This window comes from Besnoitia besnoiti, chromosome IV, assembly GCF_002563875.1.
Source record: "Besnoitia besnoiti strain Bb-Ger1 chromosome IV, whole genome shotgun sequence".
NCBI classification, from domain to species: Eukaryota; Apicomplexa; class Conoidasida; order Eucoccidiorida; family Sarcocystidae; genus Besnoitia; species Besnoitia besnoiti.
In genome coordinates, this window is record NC_042359.1 from 931,083 (window position 1) to 952,312 (window position 21,230).

The 21,230-nt window shown below is 54.8% G+C and overlaps 6 protein-coding genes across 6 annotated transcripts; 2 read left to right on the forward strand and 4 right to left on the reverse strand.

The window, feature by feature from the left end:
- Positions 1–1,102: 1,102 nt before the first annotated feature.
- Positions 1,103–4,265, forward strand: BESB_052720 (uncharacterized protein; the record flags this gene model as incomplete). Its single annotated transcript, XM_029363707.1, has 2 exons — positions 1,103–2,359; positions 2,910–4,265. 2 exons carry the CDS (start codon positions 1,103–1,105, stop codon positions 4,263–4,265), a joined length of 2,613 nt encoding a protein of 870 aa, XP_029219630.1.
- Positions 4,266–6,270: 2,005 nt separating this feature from the next.
- BESB_052730 (uncharacterized protein) lies at positions 6,271–7,638 on the reverse strand (the record flags this gene model as incomplete). The annotated part of the gene is made up of 3 exons (XM_029363708.1): positions 6,271–6,486; positions 7,076–7,209; positions 7,461–7,638. 3 exons carry the CDS (start codon positions 7,636–7,638, stop codon positions 6,271–6,273), a joined length of 528 nt encoding a protein of 175 aa, XP_029219631.1.
- A 1,331-nt stretch (positions 7,639–8,969) lies between these two features.
- On the forward strand, positions 8,970–11,930 carry BESB_052740 (uncharacterized protein; the record flags this gene model as incomplete). Its single annotated transcript, XM_029363709.1, has 8 exons — positions 8,970–9,078; positions 9,405–9,611; positions 10,062–10,085; positions 10,560–10,593; positions 10,767–10,874; positions 11,367–11,411; positions 11,514–11,557; positions 11,821–11,930. 8 exons carry the CDS (start codon positions 8,970–8,972, stop codon positions 11,928–11,930), a joined length of 681 nt encoding a protein of 226 aa, XP_029219632.1.
- A 1,705-nt stretch (positions 11,931–13,635) lies between these two features.
- On the reverse strand, positions 13,636–14,775 carry BESB_052750 (SAG-related sequence; the record flags this gene model as incomplete). The annotated part of the gene is made up of 1 exon (XM_029363710.1): positions 13,636–14,775. One exon carries the CDS (start codon positions 14,773–14,775, stop codon positions 13,636–13,638), a length of 1,140 nt encoding a protein of 379 aa, XP_029219633.1.
- A 2,152-nt stretch (positions 14,776–16,927) lies between these two features.
- Positions 16,928–17,995, reverse strand: BESB_052760 (SAG-related sequence; the record flags this gene model as incomplete). Its single annotated transcript, XM_029363711.1, has 1 exon — positions 16,928–17,995. The coding sequence occupies one exon, from the start codon at positions 17,993–17,995 to the stop codon at positions 16,928–16,930; it is 1,068 nt and encodes a 355-aa protein (XP_029219634.1).
- Positions 17,996–19,454: 1,459 nt separating this feature from the next.
- Positions 19,455–20,868, reverse strand: BESB_052770 (SAG-related sequence; the record flags this gene model as incomplete). The annotated part of the gene is made up of 3 exons (XM_029363712.1): positions 19,455–19,846; positions 20,162–20,522; positions 20,779–20,868. The coding sequence occupies 3 exons, from the start codon at positions 20,866–20,868 to the stop codon at positions 19,455–19,457; spliced, it is 843 nt and encodes a 280-aa protein (XP_029219635.1).
- Positions 20,869–21,230: the final 362 nt, after the last annotated feature.

The following is a 21,230-nucleotide window of genomic DNA, read 5'->3' on the forward strand; positions in this document are numbered from 1 at the left end:
CTTTCTTGTTGTTTTTCTTTCCGGCTGTTCGTTGAGCTTTGGGGCGCTCACCAGGATCACGGTGTTTGAGGCCTCATGCCAGGCGAGAGAGCCATTTCCCAGTATTTCCTACTGCCGTTTTCCAGCACATTTTTGACCTCCTTTTTCGTCATTTCTCTCCTCTTCTTCTGGCCTTCTCTTTTCTGGTTACCAAGGTCTAAGGCGTTGTGCCTCAGGTAGCGACGCGTGAAAGGCAGAGGCGCTCTCAGCTCTTCTTTCTCGTGTCCGCCTGCGAACCAAGTCCCTTCATTCTTTTTTATCTGTGAGAAAGAGCTTGCGTTCGTCATGCTCGTCCTCGTCCGCCACCTAAGGAGGCAGCGCCTGTAGTCTGCAGCCGGGGCCCTACACAGGACGAAGGGCGCCCGCTGTAGGCAGACAGAGGAACGTATTCTTCGGTATTTCAGAGGACGGCAGTACTTGAATGCAGCAGTCGGCGAAAGACATAGAGAGCGCGCACACAGACTAGGCCGCGGTTCTCCTCTGCATGCGAGGAGACACAGTTGATCCTCTTGTTCTATGGAGCCTTGCGTCTGCGTTGGTCACTCGGCGCTGTAGTCCGGAGCGCCTTGTTTGTGGGGCCGGATCCGGGCTTGTCTCTCCCTTTCTGGCGAGCGAAATTCGGTCAGCGGTCAAGATGGATGCTCCCTACATATCTCAGCTTTCCCGTTCACCGTTTTCGGTCTAGCCTTCGTGTTTCGTGCGAGGGCCTCGCCCCTTCATGTCCTGCAGGCTCCTCCGGATGGTGTTTGTCAGTTTTCCTCGGAGCTTTTGAACCTTTTGATATCTTCTCTTCTTCGCCGCCCCCCTTCCACCCGCCGTCTGGGTGCCCTGTGCTCGTGCGGGGTCCTGGCCATTTTCTGTGAGGCTGTGTGCATTGTCCTCTCGCCTTCTCGGCTCGTCTCTGGGGTTTCAGGGTTTCCTCTATTTCCCATTTATATCTTCCGGACCGGACCCTTCTCGTCTGAGAGTTCTCACCTCGCGATTTTGCTGGCTGCCCGCCCGCACTTTCCCCCCCCCCCCCCCTTTTCCCCCCGTCTCCCGCCGTTCTTTGCTAGCCGGCAGCATGAGGTCGGAGGACCCTTCGCAGGCGGCTCTGGAAGAATGGTCTTCTTCTTCTTCGCGCTGTCAGCGCAGCGGAGAAGACACACAGAGAGGGCAGGGCTTCCGCTCAGCGGCGGCGCTTCCACCGTTGCGCGGCGTGTGGGCATGTCGCGTTGCGGCGGAGAAGAGCGTGCGCGAGGCGAGGGAACAGCAGAGAGAGGGAGACGCAGGGCGTGAGCAGGCGCAAGAAGGTGATGAGGGGGGAGGCGGGCGCGACAGAGAGACTACCGAGGGTGCAAAGTCGCCTTCGGGGCGCGCGTCTTCCTCCATCCCCGCATCGTCTCCCGTGTCACCTTCGAGTTCATGCGCCGAGCAGGGGAAGCGGCGAAGTGAGGCCTCTCGAAATGGAGAGGAAGGCGCAGGCGGAGACAGCGCGTCGGCGAGCAGTCAACGGGAGACCGGAGGGGCGGACGCAGAGGACACGCAGCAAAGTTCGGATGCTGCTGGCGGCGCAGGCAGGATGACGTTGGCCGCAGGGCGTGGGGGGGAGCAAGGGACAGGAGAGGAGGTGGTGAGCGCAGAAGGGGCGAGCACGCAGGATGTCTTGTGCGAGGAAGGAGCAACAGGCACAGGGCACTCAGGGGGCGGGACGGCAAATATATTCGATACGAGGGTGCCAAGCGCCTGCGCCGTGAAAGGCGATACAGAGATCTCTCCGCCGTCTTCTCTCTTTGCCGCGTCGTCTGGCGGGCGCTCTTCTTGTCTCTGTGCTTCCGCGGATTCTACTCACTTTGCTTCTTCCTCAACCTGCTCTGCTTGCTCCCTTGGGCTCTCTACGTTCGCTCCTTCGTCGTCAGCTCCAAGCTGCGCTCCGAGCCTGCCGTCGCCTGCGCTGGCTCCGCTGACGGGTTCGCCCTCCGTGCCTGCGTCTCGCTCTTCGCCCCCTGCAGCGTCTCCCATCTCTTCTCCCTCAGCGTCGTCGCCACCGTCGAATACGCCGACTGGATTCAGAAACGGAGATGACAAAGAGATCGCCAAGCCCAGGAAGATGATTCTCCTGCGCAGAGGAGACAATCGTCTAGCGCCTTTCGGCTTGAAGAGAGAGGCTGGCAAGGATGACGCTCCATCACACGCCTCAGGAATCACGGCAGACGCTCAAGGCGAGCTCACTCAGGGCCAAGATGGGAAGGGTGACGACGGCGAGGCTGCCGCAGCAGGCGGCTGTGGCCCACGCGTGCCTGCAGGAGCCGTGAAGAGTCTCGAAGAGCGAGAAAGAGAGGTGAGAGCTGGAAGGTTTCGGCTGGAGAGCAATTAACTTGCTCGCCAATGGAGGCGCGCTGCAGTCTCCCTCTTGGCATTCATCACGTGTCCACATTCCCCGAGGGCACTTCCAGCAGAACGGCGCCGTTATTTCAGTACCATACAGTGTCAAAACAGTTGCGGAATGCGTGAAGAGACTCACGAGAGAATCTCTTTTATCACGCGGACACATTCCTCACTGCAGTCGTTGGTTTTAGCGCCTCCAGGCGGCGTGTGAGCACGCGCATGCGAGAGAAAACGTACCACGACATTGCGGGATGCCGCCTCCGTTGCCGCTCACAGGCGTGGTACGCCCGGAGAACCCGGCCCTCGCCTGTGGGCGAATGTGTTAGCGGCAAAGTGGAGAGGCAGCACGTGTGGATCTCTCATCTTTGGGCCCCCTCTCATGGGTGCCTGAAGGCACCGCTACGTAATGGTGCCTCTTCCGGCGCTGACGCCGCGCGACTGGCTTCATATGCACATGCTTGCTCTCTCTGTCTCTCTCTCTGCGGTTTGTGTGGGATCTGCAGTATCAAGAGCTCCGAGCGCGCATCTTTTCTTCCGCGCGGAGCAGGTCGCCTGCGTCGTCGCCGAATGGTGCTGCGTCGTCCTCCTTCCGCGTCGCGCCGCGCAAGAACTTGACGCGCTCGCACCAGGATCGCTTTGATCCGGAGTTCATGCGTGACCTTGTCGTGCCGCCCCCCTCGTGTACTTCCCCTCCGCGTCCTCCAAGCTACTTTGCCGCGGTAGGCCCGCCATTCCCCTCTCGCGGGTGTCCTCCAGCTGTGTCCCAGGCGCCAAGTGGGTTCCCGGGGTGCGGGGGGGTCGGAGGCCCGCCTGCGGGCCTCCCTCACTGCCCCCATGAGTTTGGCCCTGTGCAGGGGCCTTCGCCGTTTATTCTCCCAGGTGGTCGTCCGTTCGCGTGTTCGCGACCGCAGGCAAGAAACCTCTACGGCGGCAGCAGCTCGCAGGGTTCTGTCGGACTGGACGGGCGCCACTCAAGAGCTGGCGGGCGAAGAGACCCGCGCGCGGACATGGAGGGCTTCCAGGGGGTTAGCCCAGGGCCTGCTGTTTGTGAAGCAGCTCAGGGAGCGGTGGAGGCGAGCGGAGACGGTGGCGCGGCGCAAGGAGATGGTTTTTCCCACCCGGGCGTTCGAGGGTTCCCCCGTTTTCAGCGCCCGCCGGCCGTGGAGGCGGGACAAAGCGGCGACCCGGACTACGGTGCCACTTCACAGTTTGATAGACAGGAGGGAAGGAACGGATTTCTTTTTCCACGTCAAGATTACTCGTTCGCGTATCCCGGGGTACCTGCGTACCCCGGGTTCCTGCCGAATCCTAGCGCGTTGCCGCCTTACGCGGGCATTCCCATAGAAAGCACGTTTGCAGGCGTATATGTGCCTCAGGCCAACCCTCAGGCTGCCGGCGGAGTCTCACCTTCTGCGGCAGGGCGGTGTGTTATCGGCGTCTCCGCGCCGGGACATTTTGTCCCGGAGGACGCAGGTTTTCCGCACTACCCTTTTTCGTATGACGCTCAGGTGGCCATGAACGCGGGAGCCGGATGGCTCTACCCTCCATCCGCGGGGAGCGTCTCGCCCGCAACGCTTGACGGAGGGGGGCGAGGCGCGGACCCCGCCTGGCAAGGCCGCGTCCAGCCTTTCTCCGTCCCCCTGCCGCCCCCGCTGCGGGAGGCCGGCGTGGGAAGTTCGCCGTCGCGCTCTTTCGCTTCTGGGCAGGAGGCCCCGGGGCCGCGTGGCCCGCGCACCCCGGCCTTTGGGGTCTTCGCGGATGGGCGTGCAGCTTCGCACGCCGGGGGCGGTTTCACCAGGAAGCCCGGCGCAGTGCGCGGCGCGCGTTCCAGCGGGTCGCAGATTTCTGGGGTGCTGTGACCGATGAGGCTCGTTGAGCATGCGGCAGACTGACTCCCAGCTTCGGCAGGAAGAGTAGCGCCGAGAAAGAGACTTCTTCCAAGGCGGAGGCGGGAGGGGCGAGGAGTGTCTGTCACTTTTCAAGCAGGGCGGGGGCACCCGAGGAAGGAAGCCGAGAAGGCATAACACACACAGGAGCCGCGACCGCGCCCGAGGCGCCGCTTGGCCTCCGGTGAGAAGGTAAGGGGACGTCTGGAAGAGCGGATAGGAGGAGGATGCAAGGCTCGGGAGCGGAGAGCACCCAGAGGACTCTCCGGAGGGGAAGGAAACTCGTTCACACCGCTTCCTTCTCGAAGAAGCGGAGACTGGTTATCAGGGAGACGGCGTGAGGAGATGACCATGCGTGCGCGTGCAAGGTCTTTTTTCCGTCGAGACACGAAGTTGTGTTATTGGCACTGGTGCGCTGGAGCTCACGGCTTTCGAAGGTGGCTGTTCACCTTGGGCGCGTTCAAGAGTCTCTCCATGAGTGTCTCTTGCTCATCGGCTTGCTCCGTCTGCCTCCATGTTTTCTCGTTTCTCCCGGCGTGCCAGTGTTTTCCTTCTTTTTTGATATAGTGCGCGTCCTCATCTGTGTCGTGGGGGTTGAAGCAGACGCTGAAGCCGGGGTGGGGAGCATCTGGTTGAAGGTTGTAGAGCTTGCAGAAGAGTTAGCGGCAAGGTGCTAAACTCGTTTTTGTTCGCCTCGTCGTTCATCTTTGGTCTCACGATGTGTAGGGAAACAAGAGAAAGAGGTTTCTTTGAGACGGAACCGGTTATGGCATTCCGTGTCATGTATATCTCGTTTTTGAGTTCGTTTTTTCCTTTGTCTTCTCCCATCAGTGGTCACATATCATATGTTACTATTTGTCATCCTCTGAGCTCAAAGCGGCCCACCGGTAGGTTCCATGGCACCTTTTCCGATTTGAATGAACTAAAACACTTTTTTTGATGAACGCGATCAAGGCATTTCCAATGCGGCAGAACGCACACAAGCGATTTTTATTCCCTGCACGTTTTAACAGGAGTCAACCCTTTGCAGAGTTGCCGCGTAGAGGCCAGGGCGTACACATCCTTTGGCGGCGGTCATCCACCTAAGCTCTTTGCTCTTTCGGGTTAGATGCACATAGACATTTCCCACCGAACCAGTGCTGGTCTCTAAGGAAACATCAGAATGTGCTGGTGCATTTTCCTGCGGCAGTCTCCTGTGCAAAAAGGGGAAACCGTTCGTTTTCGTCGGGGGAAGCCCATCGGTGCCAGTTGAGCCAATCTCAAGCGACCAACGGAAAGCACATCTGGTTTCACAGCTTCACACAAGCTTGAAGCCGACACCGACGAATGACGTTGCCTGTTCGAAAGAAGCAGCTTGCTGCTGTGTTGCCGGATGGGTTGACGTCTGTTCACGCGCTCCCAATACCAAGTGCTGAGGCTTCTGGAGAGGAAAGATACGTCCTTTAACCAGTCCAGCGACATAACTATAACGGTATGAATATAGCGCTCTGCGTGCTGGATGTGCTTCTTCTTGTCCTCATTCATGTGGGCACGTCTCTACATGCATACACAAGCGCAGAAGGCGCTTGTGCATGTAAAGCAATGCTGACTCCATTGGCAGTGCTCGAGAGACTCTCTCCGTTCGCAAGTTTCACGGCATGCCCCTATCTCGTCAGGGCGTTGGTGTTGCGTCAACGGAACCGCCAGAGGGCTGAATGCCTTCAAGTGGGCCGCTCCGACACTTGGGAAAGCCTTCTGCAGCACAAGACTTGTTGCGACTCGACTGCGGCACCAACAGTTCACAGCGTTTCTTTACTCCTGTGCAGTTGGTTTTTCTAACCCGTGGGAAAAATTGCAGCCAGTCACCACACACCAGCGATATAGCGAAAAATAGTCAACAAGAAAGATTGCCTCTTCACTGAATGCGATACAGCCATGGTGACTCAGAGCACGACTGGATCGTCTTCGAGGAAGACATCGTCGGGCTCATTTCTCTATTCTAGCTTGCCGAAGTCTCGGTCTCCGGCCTGTCTCGCTTTTGGAACATGTTTTGGTGCATCTGTTTGGCGTATAGCTCACCATAGTTCGTAATGTCGCAGGGGCGATGCGGAGCATTCCAGTAGAGCTCCGAGTTCGGCCGTAGGAGCTTTGTTGTTGAACCGTCAGTTCTCCACTTCGTTCCCTTTTCGAGCTCCTTGAGCACGAGCCAGCCGACCTAATCGGCAAGCGGCAGAGACAAGACAAATACTGTATGACGCAGTGGCGCAACGTCACATTTAAGTGTTCTATGCAGGAGTCAGCGGCGACAAATACCGGGACTCTTCCATCGGTGTGTAATGCCATATCAAGTAGTCTGACAGACTATCTCGCTCAACATCACCGCTGCCGCACTGCATTGGTGTCGAGTCGTAGAAACGATGCAGTTTTTTACGACTTTAGCGGATGAGTCTGACGCGCCGGTGTGTGTGCCGTCTCGCAGCCAAAGGAAGAAGGAGTGAAAATGCCAGCATCCCGAAAATATTGGCCGTGTCGTAAGCGTTCGGCCTCTGATACTATGCCCATTCGTATATTTGGCACCACACTTGTATTATCGTTTGAGCATACACGATCTTGACTTTCCCCTGTATGCTATGGCCAGGTAACGACTATCAAAAGCTGCTATCGTTGTTGTTTGCCGGAGTGTTCTTCGCGCTCTCACTCAAGTTCGACACTTGGCAATGATACACCTTCGCACAAAGAAATGCCTTCAACCCAGGGCCTGGGAGACCCAGGTTTTGCATATTCTATGACATCCTGGCAATTACCTCTTGGGAGCTCGTTTCGGAAAAACTGAGCTTTTTGATGGTGGGTTCCAAATGCTGCTGTACTTTCCTCGCGATCTCGGCGTATGCTGGATGGGAGACAATCTTCTCATTGGGATCGTGAAGGTTTACCTTTTCTGTTGCCACACAATAACTCGCGCAAAACTACTGACTGCACATAGAGGCCACCGGAATCGTTACCTCTGTCTGGTTCGGCTGCTGAAGTCCCAAGTCCCACCGGTGGTTCAGCATCCCCTTCCTTGCTAGATAATCTTTAATCGCGTTTCGATTGCTAGGACCACTTCTTCATGCTACGAGAGAAACGTTCTTTTTTTTCGAGGTGTTGTCGCTTATACAATCTTGGGAGCACATTCTGGGATCGCTTTACCTGTGATGACCGGGACATGAGATGGATTCAGTTGATAGTTTTGGAATACCTTCAAATGCTTCAATTCTCTTGCTACACTTTCCTCAAATACTCGTATTTGAGACATACAGTCGAACCCTCGACTGGACTTCGGAGCTGGAGCACTCGACGTCATTTTTTTTCCGGTGGTCTCCGTCATTTTGTTGGCAGCCTTCTATAAGATTGATCTGCTCTCTCAATAATGTAACTGTCTTGAGCGTCTCAGTTCTATATTCGAATCCCCCTCGACAAAGATGCATCAGACAGGCTCACTCAGTGGCGTATACAGGATACGAGGGCATCTTTGTTGCATCTGGGAGTCGCATTAAAAGTGCTTAGAAAAGCCACCGCGGTAGTAGTTGCAGCTCTCGACGACTGGGCGGAACTCGAGGCCCTAACTCGTTGCCCCCCAGAAGATCGGTGCTGCCGGCTCGTAAGCGTCTGCCGTTAGATATGTCTCCCCTCTCGTGGAACGAGATCAAACTGCTTACGTACGTGTGTGGGCCACTAAATTCCGGACGTTAGTGCAGCGCAACTCAGCAGAATAGTAACTGCACATCCTAGTGTGCTCCTGGTTGCGGCGGCTGTTATATTGCAGAGGAGACACGAGGTTCCCGGATAAGTACTGTGGGGCGTTTGTTCCCACAGCGCCTCCGCGTTTACTCGATGTTGTTTCATGATGCAGGAAACACGATACTTTAAGACGCGATGCATGGAGTACCCTTTGCTGCTCAAGAAATGACAACGCATTCCTGGGAACAAATGTTCCGGAGAACTCTCTGGTAGCCGCAGAGTCCGCATGCAGTGGCATTCACAAAACTGAGAGCGTGAGTCGTGTGACTCGTCTTCCGCCATTTTCGAGTAGCGAGAGTGCGACACGGTACCGCGTCCTCCACTCGCAAGGAACCGTCGTTGTTTGTCTGTTCTCCTCAAGGTGACTGCTTCCAATAATATCGTTTCTGTGTTGCGGTCCTATAATCTCCATGCTGCACATACAATCACACATCCAGAGTTCTGAGAGTCCTCTCGTCTGGAAACACCTTAGATATGTCCTGGTTGTTTGTAGAGTGCCTTGCTACGTGATCCGTTCTGCCGCTGGCGTTGACCATAGGGTCTGAAGCCCGTAACTCGAAGAAGACAAGAAAACGCAATATCCAGTGGGTTTAAAAGCGGTCCTGCCAGTTCGCCGAGGATTCTTTGGCACACGGGAGAGAAAGTCGGTTGTCATTTGAGGGTAGGCAAGCACGTTTCAGAAACAAAACCCTCTTTTTCCAGTGTAGCCCAAGGCGATGGGTGCTGCGCGTTGCCTCGCTGGCCTCAATGGCATGATGGTGAATGCTTCTGCACAACACCGTCACAAGAACTACACTGGCGAGCACGCGGCATTGTTCGGTCGGAGACATCACCACGCTGGAGTAAAAGTCCACGCCCCCTTTTCCGTCCGTTGCTCAAACAGGCAAAATACTGCGAGTCGGTCAGCATAGCTACGCGATGCTGGGAGGTCAGCGCCGCGAGGGCGGCTTAGTACGGGCTGTCAAGGAAGCAAAGAAGCTTCGATTCAGCTCCGCGGAACTGAGACAATTGACTGAGGAAACACACTGTAAGAAAGAAAAGCGACCTTGCCGACACAACTCGGGCATGCGACCCATTCTTCCCAAAGAATTTCACGCGGGCAGTGCCTCTGCTGCTCGCGGGGACCAGTTTTTTGAGTGAACTCGGTATTTGGACTTTGATAGCACTTTGTTATCGGATGCTTGCTCTCTTGCGCAACAGTCACCCTCGAAGAAGTCCAAGATATGTATAAATGTGAGTCTCTTTACCTACACATGCCGAGCACGGCACGTTCAAGAATGCCCCAAGGTAGCTGAATGAGCCCGACATTCTCCTACTTAGCATATGCGAAGCAATTTATTTTCTGCGTGACAGGTTTCCGCGCGCAGGCGGGAGAGCGGAGGCCAGTAGAAGGCGGTTTGAACGCCGTCCAGCTATTGGGCCTCTTCAAGCTCAGTAATGCCGTCAGCTACTTGTTCGCTGACAGGTTCTCGCGCCTCTTCTGGTTGCATCGTACTCAAGACAGAGGTGTGGAGATAGGATTCGAGGAGTTCGTAAAAGTTCTGTCCCTTTGGACGCGAGGTGAGGCTCTGCGATGTACCAAGCATGGCATGCTGTAGGGAACAACATCTATTGAATGAGAGGTGTGTAGGGGCACTTGGGTAAGGTTACTGGTGCAGAGCGATATTCAGGAAAGTTGACTCCTCTCCGCCGCATCGCCGTGCTGCGGTCCATAAACTAGCGTAATAGAGAGCGCAGACGGGATTAGGGGCGGAGAGCAACACAAAGAACTTCGGCAACGGTGTGCTTTACAATCATCTGAAAATGGGGTGGCATTTCTTCGCGGTGAAGCAATAATTGCGTCGTCTTCGAAATATAATGCGCAGAGTGCCACCTGCACTGTCGTGCAGATGTAGCCTCCTGCTGTCGCGGCTCATCAAAGTGCGTGCCGGCTGCTTGTTGTTTCGCCTGCGGATACTGTGCAAAAACGGACCGTGGAGTGCATGCTTGGTTCTCTCCTCATTCACGCAGGAACTCCACATCAGCGTCTGACGCGTGAGTGACTGGCGCCCACCGTGGAAACTTGTTTCCTTCCGGTTCTTTCGCAATAACGAATTATATGCCCTTCTAGAGCCTGCAGATCGTCCTGGATGTCGAGCCGAGTTCCGAGGCCCCACCCGCAGCTCTGCAGATCTTGAAGACGCACACGACTAGGAACTGCTCAACCGCGGGCCGTTCGGCGTGCACCTCGATTGCCCAGTGAATCTGCTGGTCTGCAGCCTGCTCCAGACTGTGTGGTTCACTCACTCACTTCTGCGTAGGTAGAGGTTGCTGTATGAGCACTCCATCTAACAAACGGGAGTATACGGCAGCGTCCGCAGATAATCCTGTCTCGTCGGTCTTCTATCGCCGCAGTAGTCCGATCCTGCTATTACGAGCGCGGCAGTACGGCACACCTTCGGACTTGGGTGTATCGTCAGCAGCAGCCTCGTCCGACATTTACACGTCTATCGTTCTGTGTGGTTGCAGTGTTATTCCACCTCTACGACAGAGGCAACAAGGGGTAAGCTGCGGCTACTGCGGCGTCCCTTTTTTTTTCTCCTCCCAGATCCGGCTCATGTTGCTTCCGAGGCGCTGTCCAGTTGTGCTGAAGTTCTAGGCAGCATACAATCTACCACGCGGGCACTCGCACACGCCAAAAAACCAAAGAGATCATGTGCCGAATGTGTCCTGCAGATACGTGGTTAAAGATGACATAGTCGAGATCATGCAGTCACTTTTCCTCTGCTTTCTCAAGTCTGGAGTCGTTCCCTTTGACTGGAACAGTGAAGAATTCAAGGCGAAGTCCGTCTCTTGATGCGAACGGAAATCTGTTTTACTGCTGCCATTCAGTCACGCTTGGCTTCCCCGCTCAGTATTTCCCCTCCGCGCAAAGGAGTAACCTACCTCTCTATAATTTACTTCAAATGCTCGGGCTACGGCTGCGTTACAGGATAAGCTACGTCGCGAAATTCACTCCGCAGCTGCACAGCAAACAATGCGTTTCCTGTGCTTCGTGCCGTATGCTTAGGGTCGTACTCGAGAGACATACAGAAGACGAGATCAGCAAGTGAGGAGGGCGACGAAACAGAGCGGCCGGACCACTAGGCATGGCGCTGACATCTGCTTTCTTTCTCAGCTGCTCTGATGCCCCAGTACGCGCGGGATACCGAACAGTCCACCAGTATTCATACCTCTAAAAGGACGTTACTGCTGCGGCAGTCGAAGACGTCGCATGATCGTTTGCGCCATTTTCATGCCTTCGGTTTGCTCTCTCGGCTCTATCCTGCCCTCCAGAGCAGCGTATGGAATTCTGGAGGCGTGGGCTGATGCGGCGATACAGTAAGCTGCCAATCTGTTTCAGCAGAAAAAAGATGCGACCCTTCGAAAATACGCAAAATCCCATCGGTGACTCTATTCTCTTTGGCCTCGTGCCCTGGTCAGGCAGTTTCATGGAGAAGATAACCAGAAGCTTCTGTGGTACAATGGTGAGTGCCGTAGAGCTCACGTGTATTCAACCCGGATCCCTTTCGCGCAACAGAGAGCATGCAGACGATCGAGAAAGGGATGCACTCGTTCACGCGGCATCCTACCCGGCGCCATCACGTACTAACCGACGCTGCCATGAACTGGCATGTGAGTCCGTTTGATGTATACATTGCGTGGTCACCGACAATGTTCAAAGGTCACTCGGCCTCTGTTGCTCCTACTTCGGGGTGCGGGGTTTCGATTCACCTGTCTTTCTCTGCAGAATTTTTGCAGTGGATAGTTCACATGCCTGGTGTCGCGGAGACTCTGTGCGTACCGACGGATGTCCGCACGTGGTTGTACAACGAAGATCGCTTGGGAATAAGGGCGTGAAACACCCCACGTGACTTCCTCGTCTCCTTCAGCTGCGATTCCTGTCTTCGCCTTCTCTCGGGGGTTATCCGCCTATCATGCTTCCGCCGCGCAGCCAACATGGTGATGTAGCCGTTCCCAAGTTTTTTTTCTTATTCTTCCTCGAATGCTGCCCGAAACGTCTGCAGCGTGGTACAGCTCGCCAACGTCATAATTTTCGTGTGTCGACGCTATTTGAGGAACAATGCATCGGTTTCGAAGCGGCCTCGGCGCCCACGTGGGCCCCTGGGTGCTGATGCTCGAAAACCGCCCCGGCTAACAACAGTGATTGTTATCTCGCGACAACACGCGGACATAAATCAGGGAATCAAGAGTGTTATTAGGCTAGGCACAAGGGGAGGAATGCGCACTGCATCCGAATTTCCGGTAACGTAGCGATGCTGCAAAAACCAACACCGAGCAGCGCTCAAGAGTTGAAAGTGCCCGGACCCTATCGCAGTCCCTGCTCGTGATCTGTATTTCCCAAACAGTGACATGCAGGAGTTTTCCAGGGGCCGAGCGATGGACAACAAGGTCTGAGCAATGATCTTGGTTTGCTTCGGGTAACGAATGGTCACGAGAAAATACGAACCCGAGGAAACATCGTGGAGTTCGTTTAATGCATGCAGAAAAAGCTGCTTCGTACACTCGCATATGAATGCAAAGCGACATTTTTCGAAGGAATCGTTGACTAACGCAAGGCAGCTTAGTATGTCTTTCAGCTTTAGCCCCGTGCCTCACTCTGCACATCCGCTATCATCCCCCCTGCAATACTTCCTGCTTCACGTCAGACGCTGGAAAAACCACCCGAACCAATTCGGTCCTTCGTGTTTTGGCCGGGGCGTCCTCCTCGTCATTTCACTCTGCCCGCAGTCATGATTCCTATGTGTACCTCTCAAGGATGGGTGAGTAGAGTACAGAGAGTTGCCCTTTTCTCGCCACACTTCGCATCTTCAGCCTTAGTGCCCTGAGCTGCTGGCGTTATGACACGTAGACAGCAGACAGAAAGCGGAGCTCTCTCCACACACATACGATGGCCTCTACAAGTCCCGTCGCTGTGTCGACGCGCAACGAGTTTCCACAGTGGTGCGTACCGCTCGCATCGTCGTTCACTGACGTTGGTCGAAGCGCCTACCGCCGAGTCGACGTGGCTCGGCATATTGAAGATCTCAGACGAATTACCGATGTGGTTGAACCTTCTAGGCGAAATGTGAAAACAGGCCCTCGCGACAGAGGGTGTTAGACATATCAGATTGCGAGGGAAAATCCATTCAGAATTGCATCGAACGAGCATCAGACGGACACATGAGAACGTTCATTCCGCATGTTTCGCAGGAAACGCAGGGCAAGACGCATGGCGGTCCCCTTGGAGTTCTACACGCATTTGAGGGGCCTATACATGGCCGATAGTGTGAGACAGAGTAAAGTTGTGTACGGACATACACCCTACGTACGATTTGCACCAGGATCAGGACTCGATGTGTGAAATGTGGAGCGTGCAGCAGACGTACGCGAAGAAAATATACAAGCAGATGACATGTTCCTTTCTAAAGTAGGCGCCGCCGCACCAGTTGGGAGCGTCTTATACCCGCTCCCGGGGTAGGATAGCAATGAGCATTAATGCACATATGGGAACGCCAAACACAGTGCACGAAGCACAAGCACAATTCCCGGATCAGCACCTGCCTCAGAAGGCGCCAGCAATAAGCCCTGTCAACACAGCCGCGCCGGAGGCTGCAGCTGCCATCCCCACACCTGGTCCAGACGACAACGATGAGCCTGGTGCCTTGACACTCACCAACACCTTGCACGTCGTCTTCTTAGCGCCCGACGCTTCAGCCGCTGCCGCAACTCCAAGCTCCTCTTGGGATTCAGCATTGTTGGTTTCAGCTGGAGTACAGCCCAGATAGAACGACTTATCCTCAGTTGGGAAGTCGGTTGATGGGATCGCCAACTTCGCGGAGTTGTCCTTCCCCTCCACTGTTGTCCACCACGCTTCGCTGAATTTAGGGAGAATCTCACTGTAGGGCTTCGTGCACTCCTTCAGGCCGTCGGTCTCGCAATACTTGGTTGTGTACTCGCTGGGCTCAATAGATCCTTCTTTCCCACATAGCAGGGTCAGTGAGTTCTGCTCTTGTGTCATCTCCACTTTCACGGGGGCTTCATTGCTTTGCGCACCGTAAGCGCAGGTGACAACATTGTTTTCAGCACTGGAAGCCCTCGCCAGTATATGTATGGGCAGCTTGCACATTGAGTTATTGTCCCCGTTCTTCTTTTGGCACCCCACATAGAATGTTTTGTCTCGAAGAGGAAGATTTTCTTTTTGTAATTTCAGTGTCCACGTCTCGTTTTGCTGCTCTTCTGCGGTATTGATCTTGTTCCAGGATGCCCTGCTGTCGGGGGCGAGAATTTCCGCGAGGGGAACAGGCCTGCCCATGCTGCTAGGTCCGACCCGACACTCGTCCTTGCTTTCCTGAATTTTCCCGCTTGGCTGCTCTTGACAAACTTTCTCGAGATTCTCCGGTACTGCTGCGACGTTTGAGCCCGAGCATACAAGAGAAGCTGTGAGCTGGTCTGTGGAGAGCGTGAGCTCGATGGGCTTGGGGGGCCCTACCGACTCGTCGAGTTTACATGCTGCGGCGTTCAGCAGAGTCTGTGAACCTTTTTCATCCTGCAGTGTCCGCCGCAGAAGACCCTCCTGAGACTCGTGTGCTCCGACTTGTCCGCTCCTGAGCACCAAAACGCCTCCCACGCACACAGCCAAGAGCTTACAGGCCTTGGACTTGAGGCCCCCGCGCCGCCACTCCGTACGAATGCTCCTCGCCATGGTCGGTTACAGAGAATCTGTATTGTGATGATATCGCAAGCCAAGAGAAAACTTCAACGAACCAAGGAATCTTCTTCAGAGATGGTGTTTCGAGTGGTTTTTCAGCCGGCGACTCTCCTCGTTGCGCTCGAGCCGCATGCGCTGCCCGCGGGTTTTGCTGTTTGAGGTTTGTCGGGTGCGTAGCCCCACGTATGTCATTGCGAAGGGCAACCCCGTTGTCCGGGGAATGAGTAGTATCCTTCAGCCCTTCGGAGTACCAAACAGGAACTCCTCATTAAAAGAGATAGTTGAAAGGCGGTCTTCAGTCGTCGCTCTCCCTTTCCACCGGCGCAATATTTTTGACGGAGCTAGGAAACGCCAGTCGACGGGAAAAATTGGACTGTTGCTGCCTATTGGTAGCAACTCCTCTAAGTGCCAGAGAAACACACCTGCCGCGCACCAGCGTTTCTACGACTGTCGCTTGAAAAGACAAGGAACGAGTGCACTGACACATGGCACCACAACCCAAACATTAAAACAGGATTCGTTCGCAGTGGCATGCCTGACGGCGGCGATGGCGTCTCATCAGTGAGGGGTCACCGCGAAAGACACCGCGCCTGTGGCGGGGACCCCTGACGCCGAAGCCCCGGGACCTTGGTAGCTTCTCCATAACGGACGCAATAATGCCGAATGACAACACACGGATTTAAATGATGAAGAGGAATCAATCGGAAAAGCTCGACATCAATTTTCTCATCAGTCGGTCATGGGGGGGAGAGGCGGCACGAAGAGTAAGATGTCAGTGAACAGACGCCCGAACGGGCAGTAACGTTTGTTAAGACGCGGGATTGCAGATTGTTATTTAGGAAATAATACCCACGAGATTTACGCTAGACCCCAAGTCCTCTGCATGGAGGTACGGAACTGGACACAGAAACTGTCGACACGACTAAAACAGGCCGTCCATATCGTTTGATGCCTGGATGTGGTTGCGCCGCTCGAGGACTGATCCGGTGCAATAGCGGTAAAGCGCAAGTGTCCGATGCCCATCAGAGCCGTCGGACAATACCGGCGGGGCAGCGCTTCCGTTGCTAGTTCGTGTCTTTCTGGCAACATCTTCGCAGTGTGGAGAGCCTCCACTCCTGTGTGCCGATACACAGAGCACATGGCCATCCACGGTACTTTTGGTATGTACATCTACGACGATCACGGCGTACCGCAACACTGATCATGAGTTACACGGTGTCGTTAGCATCTTGATGTAGGTATATAGGAAGTCACAGGTCAGATTACTGGTGGCGCGGCTTCTGCTCATTGGTGGATATTTATTACTCCTAGTACGTGCCGGCCTTAATTCGCTAGAAGATATTTCCTTCCCTCCCTCGCTTCTTCAGAAGCACACTATGGTCTGCGAGTGGCTCGTGTCCGCATCGCGCAGGATGCAGGTAGCGAGTCATAGTTCTGCACATACAACTCAACTGGACGCTGAGCCTCGCTTGTGTTTCGGTGCCTTCTACCGGCCAGAGTCCCGCTTTTTCGTGCCGTGCATTCAAGTGTTGCGGCGAGGGGCGACGAACCAGCAACGCCACGAACGTTCGTAGGACCGTCTGCAGCACGCTTGGCCAGCACTGGAATGAAACACATTGCAGGCATAATATGCGTTAATGGTGGTCTCGAGAAGTTCGAAGGAATAGTGTAATGACTTCCATGCGGAGCACTACCAGCGTAGGAGAAGGGTGTCCATCTATCAAGAAGCAGGGAACAAAAACATGTTTTCGCCGTGGTGCTCACTGCGCAGTGATTCGGGCCTGTTGTATTGCACGCACAGCTGGCACGCGCACATCGAGAGACATTGAATCCGGTATGCATCCGCACGCGGTGGAAGGTCACCACGCCCTTCCTGATGTATACGCGACACTGCATTTGTTGAGCAACTACGTGCTGCTTCTCAGGGCCGCCCATCAGGGAACATGCAAAGCCGCCTCCCAAACGGAATACCCCACATGGGCGGACGTGTGGCAGAGAACCGTCAGCACAAACAACTCCTGCCCCTGCCACCTGAAAAAGCCGCGGGACCTCTCTGCAGGACCTGCAGAGCTGAGGGGTTTCCACTGCCTGCCCGTGCGGCAAAACACTTCGTAGAACACACATTTGGCACCAATAATCTCCTGACTCACAAGGTGCCAGCAACAAGTCCTGCCAACACAGCCACGCCGGAGGCTGCAGCTGTCATTCCCAGAAGTGGTCCTCCCGACAGAGACGAATCGGATGCTTTCACAGTCACCAGAACCTTGCATGTTTTCGTCTTAGCCTCCTGCTCGCCGCTTGCTGCCTGCGCTTCGAGTGAGCCCCCCGCCTGTTGGGCGTTGCCTTCCGTGCGTGCGCAGCCAAAATAGAACGACTGGTCCTGGGTGGGAAACTCAGTAGGAGGAATTGTCAACTTCACGGAGTTGTCCTTATCATCAACCTTCGTCCACCATGTTTCTACAAAGTTAGATATAATATCACTGTAGGGTTTGGTGCACTCCTTCATGTCTCCGTTCTCGCAATACTTAGAAGCGTAATCGTTCTGGTGGACCGCGCCTTCCTTCCCACACACTATCTTCAGTGTGTTGTGCTTCTGCGTCATCTCCACAGACACGACGGCATCATTGCTGTTCGCCCCGTAGGCGCAGGTGACAATGTTGTTTTCGGCGGATGAACGTCTTGCCAAGACATCGACGGTGACTTTGCACTGCGAGGCTCCACCGTCCGGGGACTTCACACAACCGACGTAGAAGCTCTTATCAACTAGAGGCAGTTCCTCTTTGCGCAGGCTCAGCGTCCACGAGTGTCCTGGGTTTCCCTCACGAGAAGCGTTTGGCTGCCAGGTCGCTTCACTGCCCGCCGCGAGGACGGATGCCAATGACACTGGTTTGCCTGACGTTTTTTCCCCGATTTTGCACTTTTCACCAGCCTCTCTCACGCCTGTAATCTGTTCTTGACAGACCTCCGTGAGATCCTTTGGGACCGCCTGGGCGTTTTCTGCGGCACATGCCAGAGTAATCTTGAGCCGGTTCTCGGACAGCGTCAGGTTGGTTGGGCCCGCGGCGGCAGCTGCTGCAGGGCCTGTCGGACTGCATGTAGCAGTATTTGCCAAGATGACTGGTAAACCGAAATCCCCCTGTGCTTGCTTAGTAAATTTTGACACGGATGCGACTTCACTGGCTTGTCCATTCGCTGCCAATAGAACTCCCCCCATGCAAACAGCCAAGAGCGTGAGGGCCCTGGAGTTGAGGCTTCCGCGTCGCCGTTCCATCCTTGGTGGCTTGCAGGTCGCACATCACATTCAGTGAAGTGAAGAATGAACAACACACACCGAAAGACAACATAGCCCCCCCAAGCGATTTAAACAGTGCAGTGGCCGCTCGTCAGGAGTCTGTTTTGAGGGATTGCTGCGCTGAGCGCTCGAGCCGCATGCGATCGCAGCAAAGTGTGGGCAGGTGACGCTTCGGCAAATTAATCCGTCAGTCTTATCTGCGATATTCTGGCAGCCGATTATCCGCAATTCTCATTTCAGATAGCACATGGACGCACGAATTCGCGGCGGATCGGTAAAGTCGGCTCAACTACGGACAGAAAATGGCTTGGCGTCCAGTGACCCATAGGCGCAAGGCGGCGTCGTTCACAAGTTGATGAACGGGTAACTAGATGCCCATCATCCTCTGTCCATGAAATACTACACGGATCCGTTGTCACCCGGCCGAATTCCAGCATTTTGTCCATTGCAGCCGCTATGGAGTAACACGTGATCCAAGTTCCGTACTCATTCGCTACCCTTGCCCTCTTCCTCTTCGGTTGATTCGTTGCGTGGCCATGATTCCGGTGTATACCTCTACAGAAACGTGGAAATTCTTTGGAGCTGTGTCGTTCTCCTCGCCACAATTATCGTCTCCAGCCGAAATCACCACAAGCATATTGTCCAATTTGGCATGGCGAGGGTGGACTGTAGCTGAGCTGACGGAAATTCAGGGTGACCTTTACAAGGACGGTTGCTGCGCCGATGTCCGACGGTTTGCCACCGTAGCGTAGTGCACTTGCGATATCACTTATTAACGGTGGCAAATGTTCGTACCGTCGGGTTAAGTTTGCTAGGAAACTAAAAGAGCTCAGCGAAGTCTACAAGTGTTTCAAGCCTCAAGTGGAATGGTGAGGTCACGCGTTCCCCTTAACACGTCGACGCAGGTTTCCTCAGATGGCGAAAGGAATGAAAAATCAAAGACTCCATTCCAAAACTGCAGTGGGTGCGCCGTTGATAGCCTGAATGCTCCATGTGGTGCATGAGTTTAAGAAGTTGCACCATACAGTTGATGGACCGTACTCTCGATTGAGGGAATACACAGCGAGGCACTTGTGTACGGACTGAGGCTCTGCTTTTGTGCGCCGAGTAACTTGTAGCGGGTCAGAACTTGGAAAACGTCGCAATTGTGCAGAAAGCATCGATTCAAACTAAGGGCCCGATGCGTTTTGAATCGAATTCCACGTAGTGTATAGCAAAGAGAACCACAGTAGTCTGGTATCCTCCTTGCATAGTATTGTATAGTATGCTATAGCGGGCGGCCCGTACTTGCTCTAGGGCGAGGATTTGCCTTCAGTATCACAGCAGCCGTCCGACCGCCGAAAACGTTCCACGAGGCTCAGCTCTCGGATCGGCACAACGCTCAAAGGGAACCACCAAGGAGACCCGTCAACACATCCGCGCCGGAGGCTGCAGCTGCCGTTCCCAGACCCTGGCCCCCCGTCAAGAACAATCCTGATGCCTTCACAGTCACCACCACCTTGCATGTCGTCGGCTTGCCATCGTTCTTCTCGCTTGCCGCCGAAGCTGCGCGCGAGTCCGAAGACTGTTGAACTGTGGTCGTGATGGGTTTACAGCCAACGTAGAGTGATGTGTCCTCAAACGGAAAATGAGTATAGTGGATTGTCAGCGTCACACCCGCTATAGCATCTTGTGCGGTCCACCAGGCACCCCCAAAGTTGGGAATTATCTCGGAATACAGCTTGAAGCACACACTCAGGTCTTCTCTCTCAAAGAACTTGGTAGCGTAATCTCCTGGTTGCACGGAGGATTCCTTCCCACATACCAGTGTCAGTGTGTTCTGCTCCTTTGTCAGGTCCACCATTTAGACGCTACCGTTGCTCTGAGCCCCGTTGGTATACGTGACGACGTTCTTTTCAGCAGTGGAAACCCGTGCAAGTACATGTATGGGGACCTCGCATTTTGTGTTCTTTCCCTGTGTCTTCAGCTGGCACGCCACATAGACGGTTTTGTCTAGCCAAGGAAGATATTCGCTCCCCACATTAAGCGTCCAGGTCTCTTTGCCCGGAGCGTTTGGGGTCTCATTCATCGTCTCGCCCGCGACCTTACTGCCTGGTGCAGGAATGCCCTCGAGGGGGACGGGCTTGCCCAAGCTGGTGCCCCCGGCCTCGCACTCGTCCTCACCTCTGGGCACTTCGCCGCCCTGCTGTTTTTGACAAACTTTCTTGAGACTATCCGGCACCGCGCCGAAACTCTCGCCCGAAAATGTTAGGGTTGCGATGAGTTTCCCCTCGGATAAGGTCAGGTCCCTTACATCAGGGGAATCAGTTACCGAACCGTCCCGCAGTGTGCACGGTGCAACACTAGTGGGGGTGGATGGCGAGTCATCAGGATCTCTTGCTTGCGTCACGCGTCCCTTATGCAATTCACCTGCCCCTACTTCTCCACATCTCAGCTTCAAAACTCCTCCCTGCAGAGAGCCAGGAGCGTGCGAGCTTTTGCCTTAAGGCTGCTGCCCCGTCTCAGAAATCGATCGCACCTCGTTATGATGCGTAAAAAGCGGAGAGAAACCTTCACAAATTCAGACGAAATGAAGCAGGCAAAAGTAATCCAGCTTGTTGCGACTTTTACCCTTAGGGTACTGTCCTCAAGGAAGCTCGCCACGCGTCTCCACACACCGCGCCCGAGCTACATGCCGCCGCAACCCCGTTTAGTACCTAGCTCACGTGTGTGCCAGGCGCAGGCTGGAGGTGGCATTCACAAGCGGAGGCGGCAAGCAAGCGGTACTCTGTCTCAGGCTGCACAGAGATCGGCATTAACTTCTGCGGATTGAAAAGGTTACTTTTGTCAGCAGTACTCATGCATGGGAGTATATTTCCTCCGCTTACTTCGGGGCGGGAAAACGGAACTAGACGGGAGAAACGGCGCTGACTGAGCGGCTTCGCGTCTTTGTGAATGTCAATCGACAAATGAGCCGACACCGCCCTGCGTATACACCCCCTGATGACTAGAGCATTACCTGAATCGTGTGCATACTGGGTACCCTACGGCCCCCGACCCGGTGCGAGGTGACTGCAATAGATGCTGCATGTCTATCGCTGGCGGTCCCTCTCGGGAAATGCAGAACTGACTGTGCTACGGACACCGGGCACAGTAGCGCCGAGCGCTCATAAACATA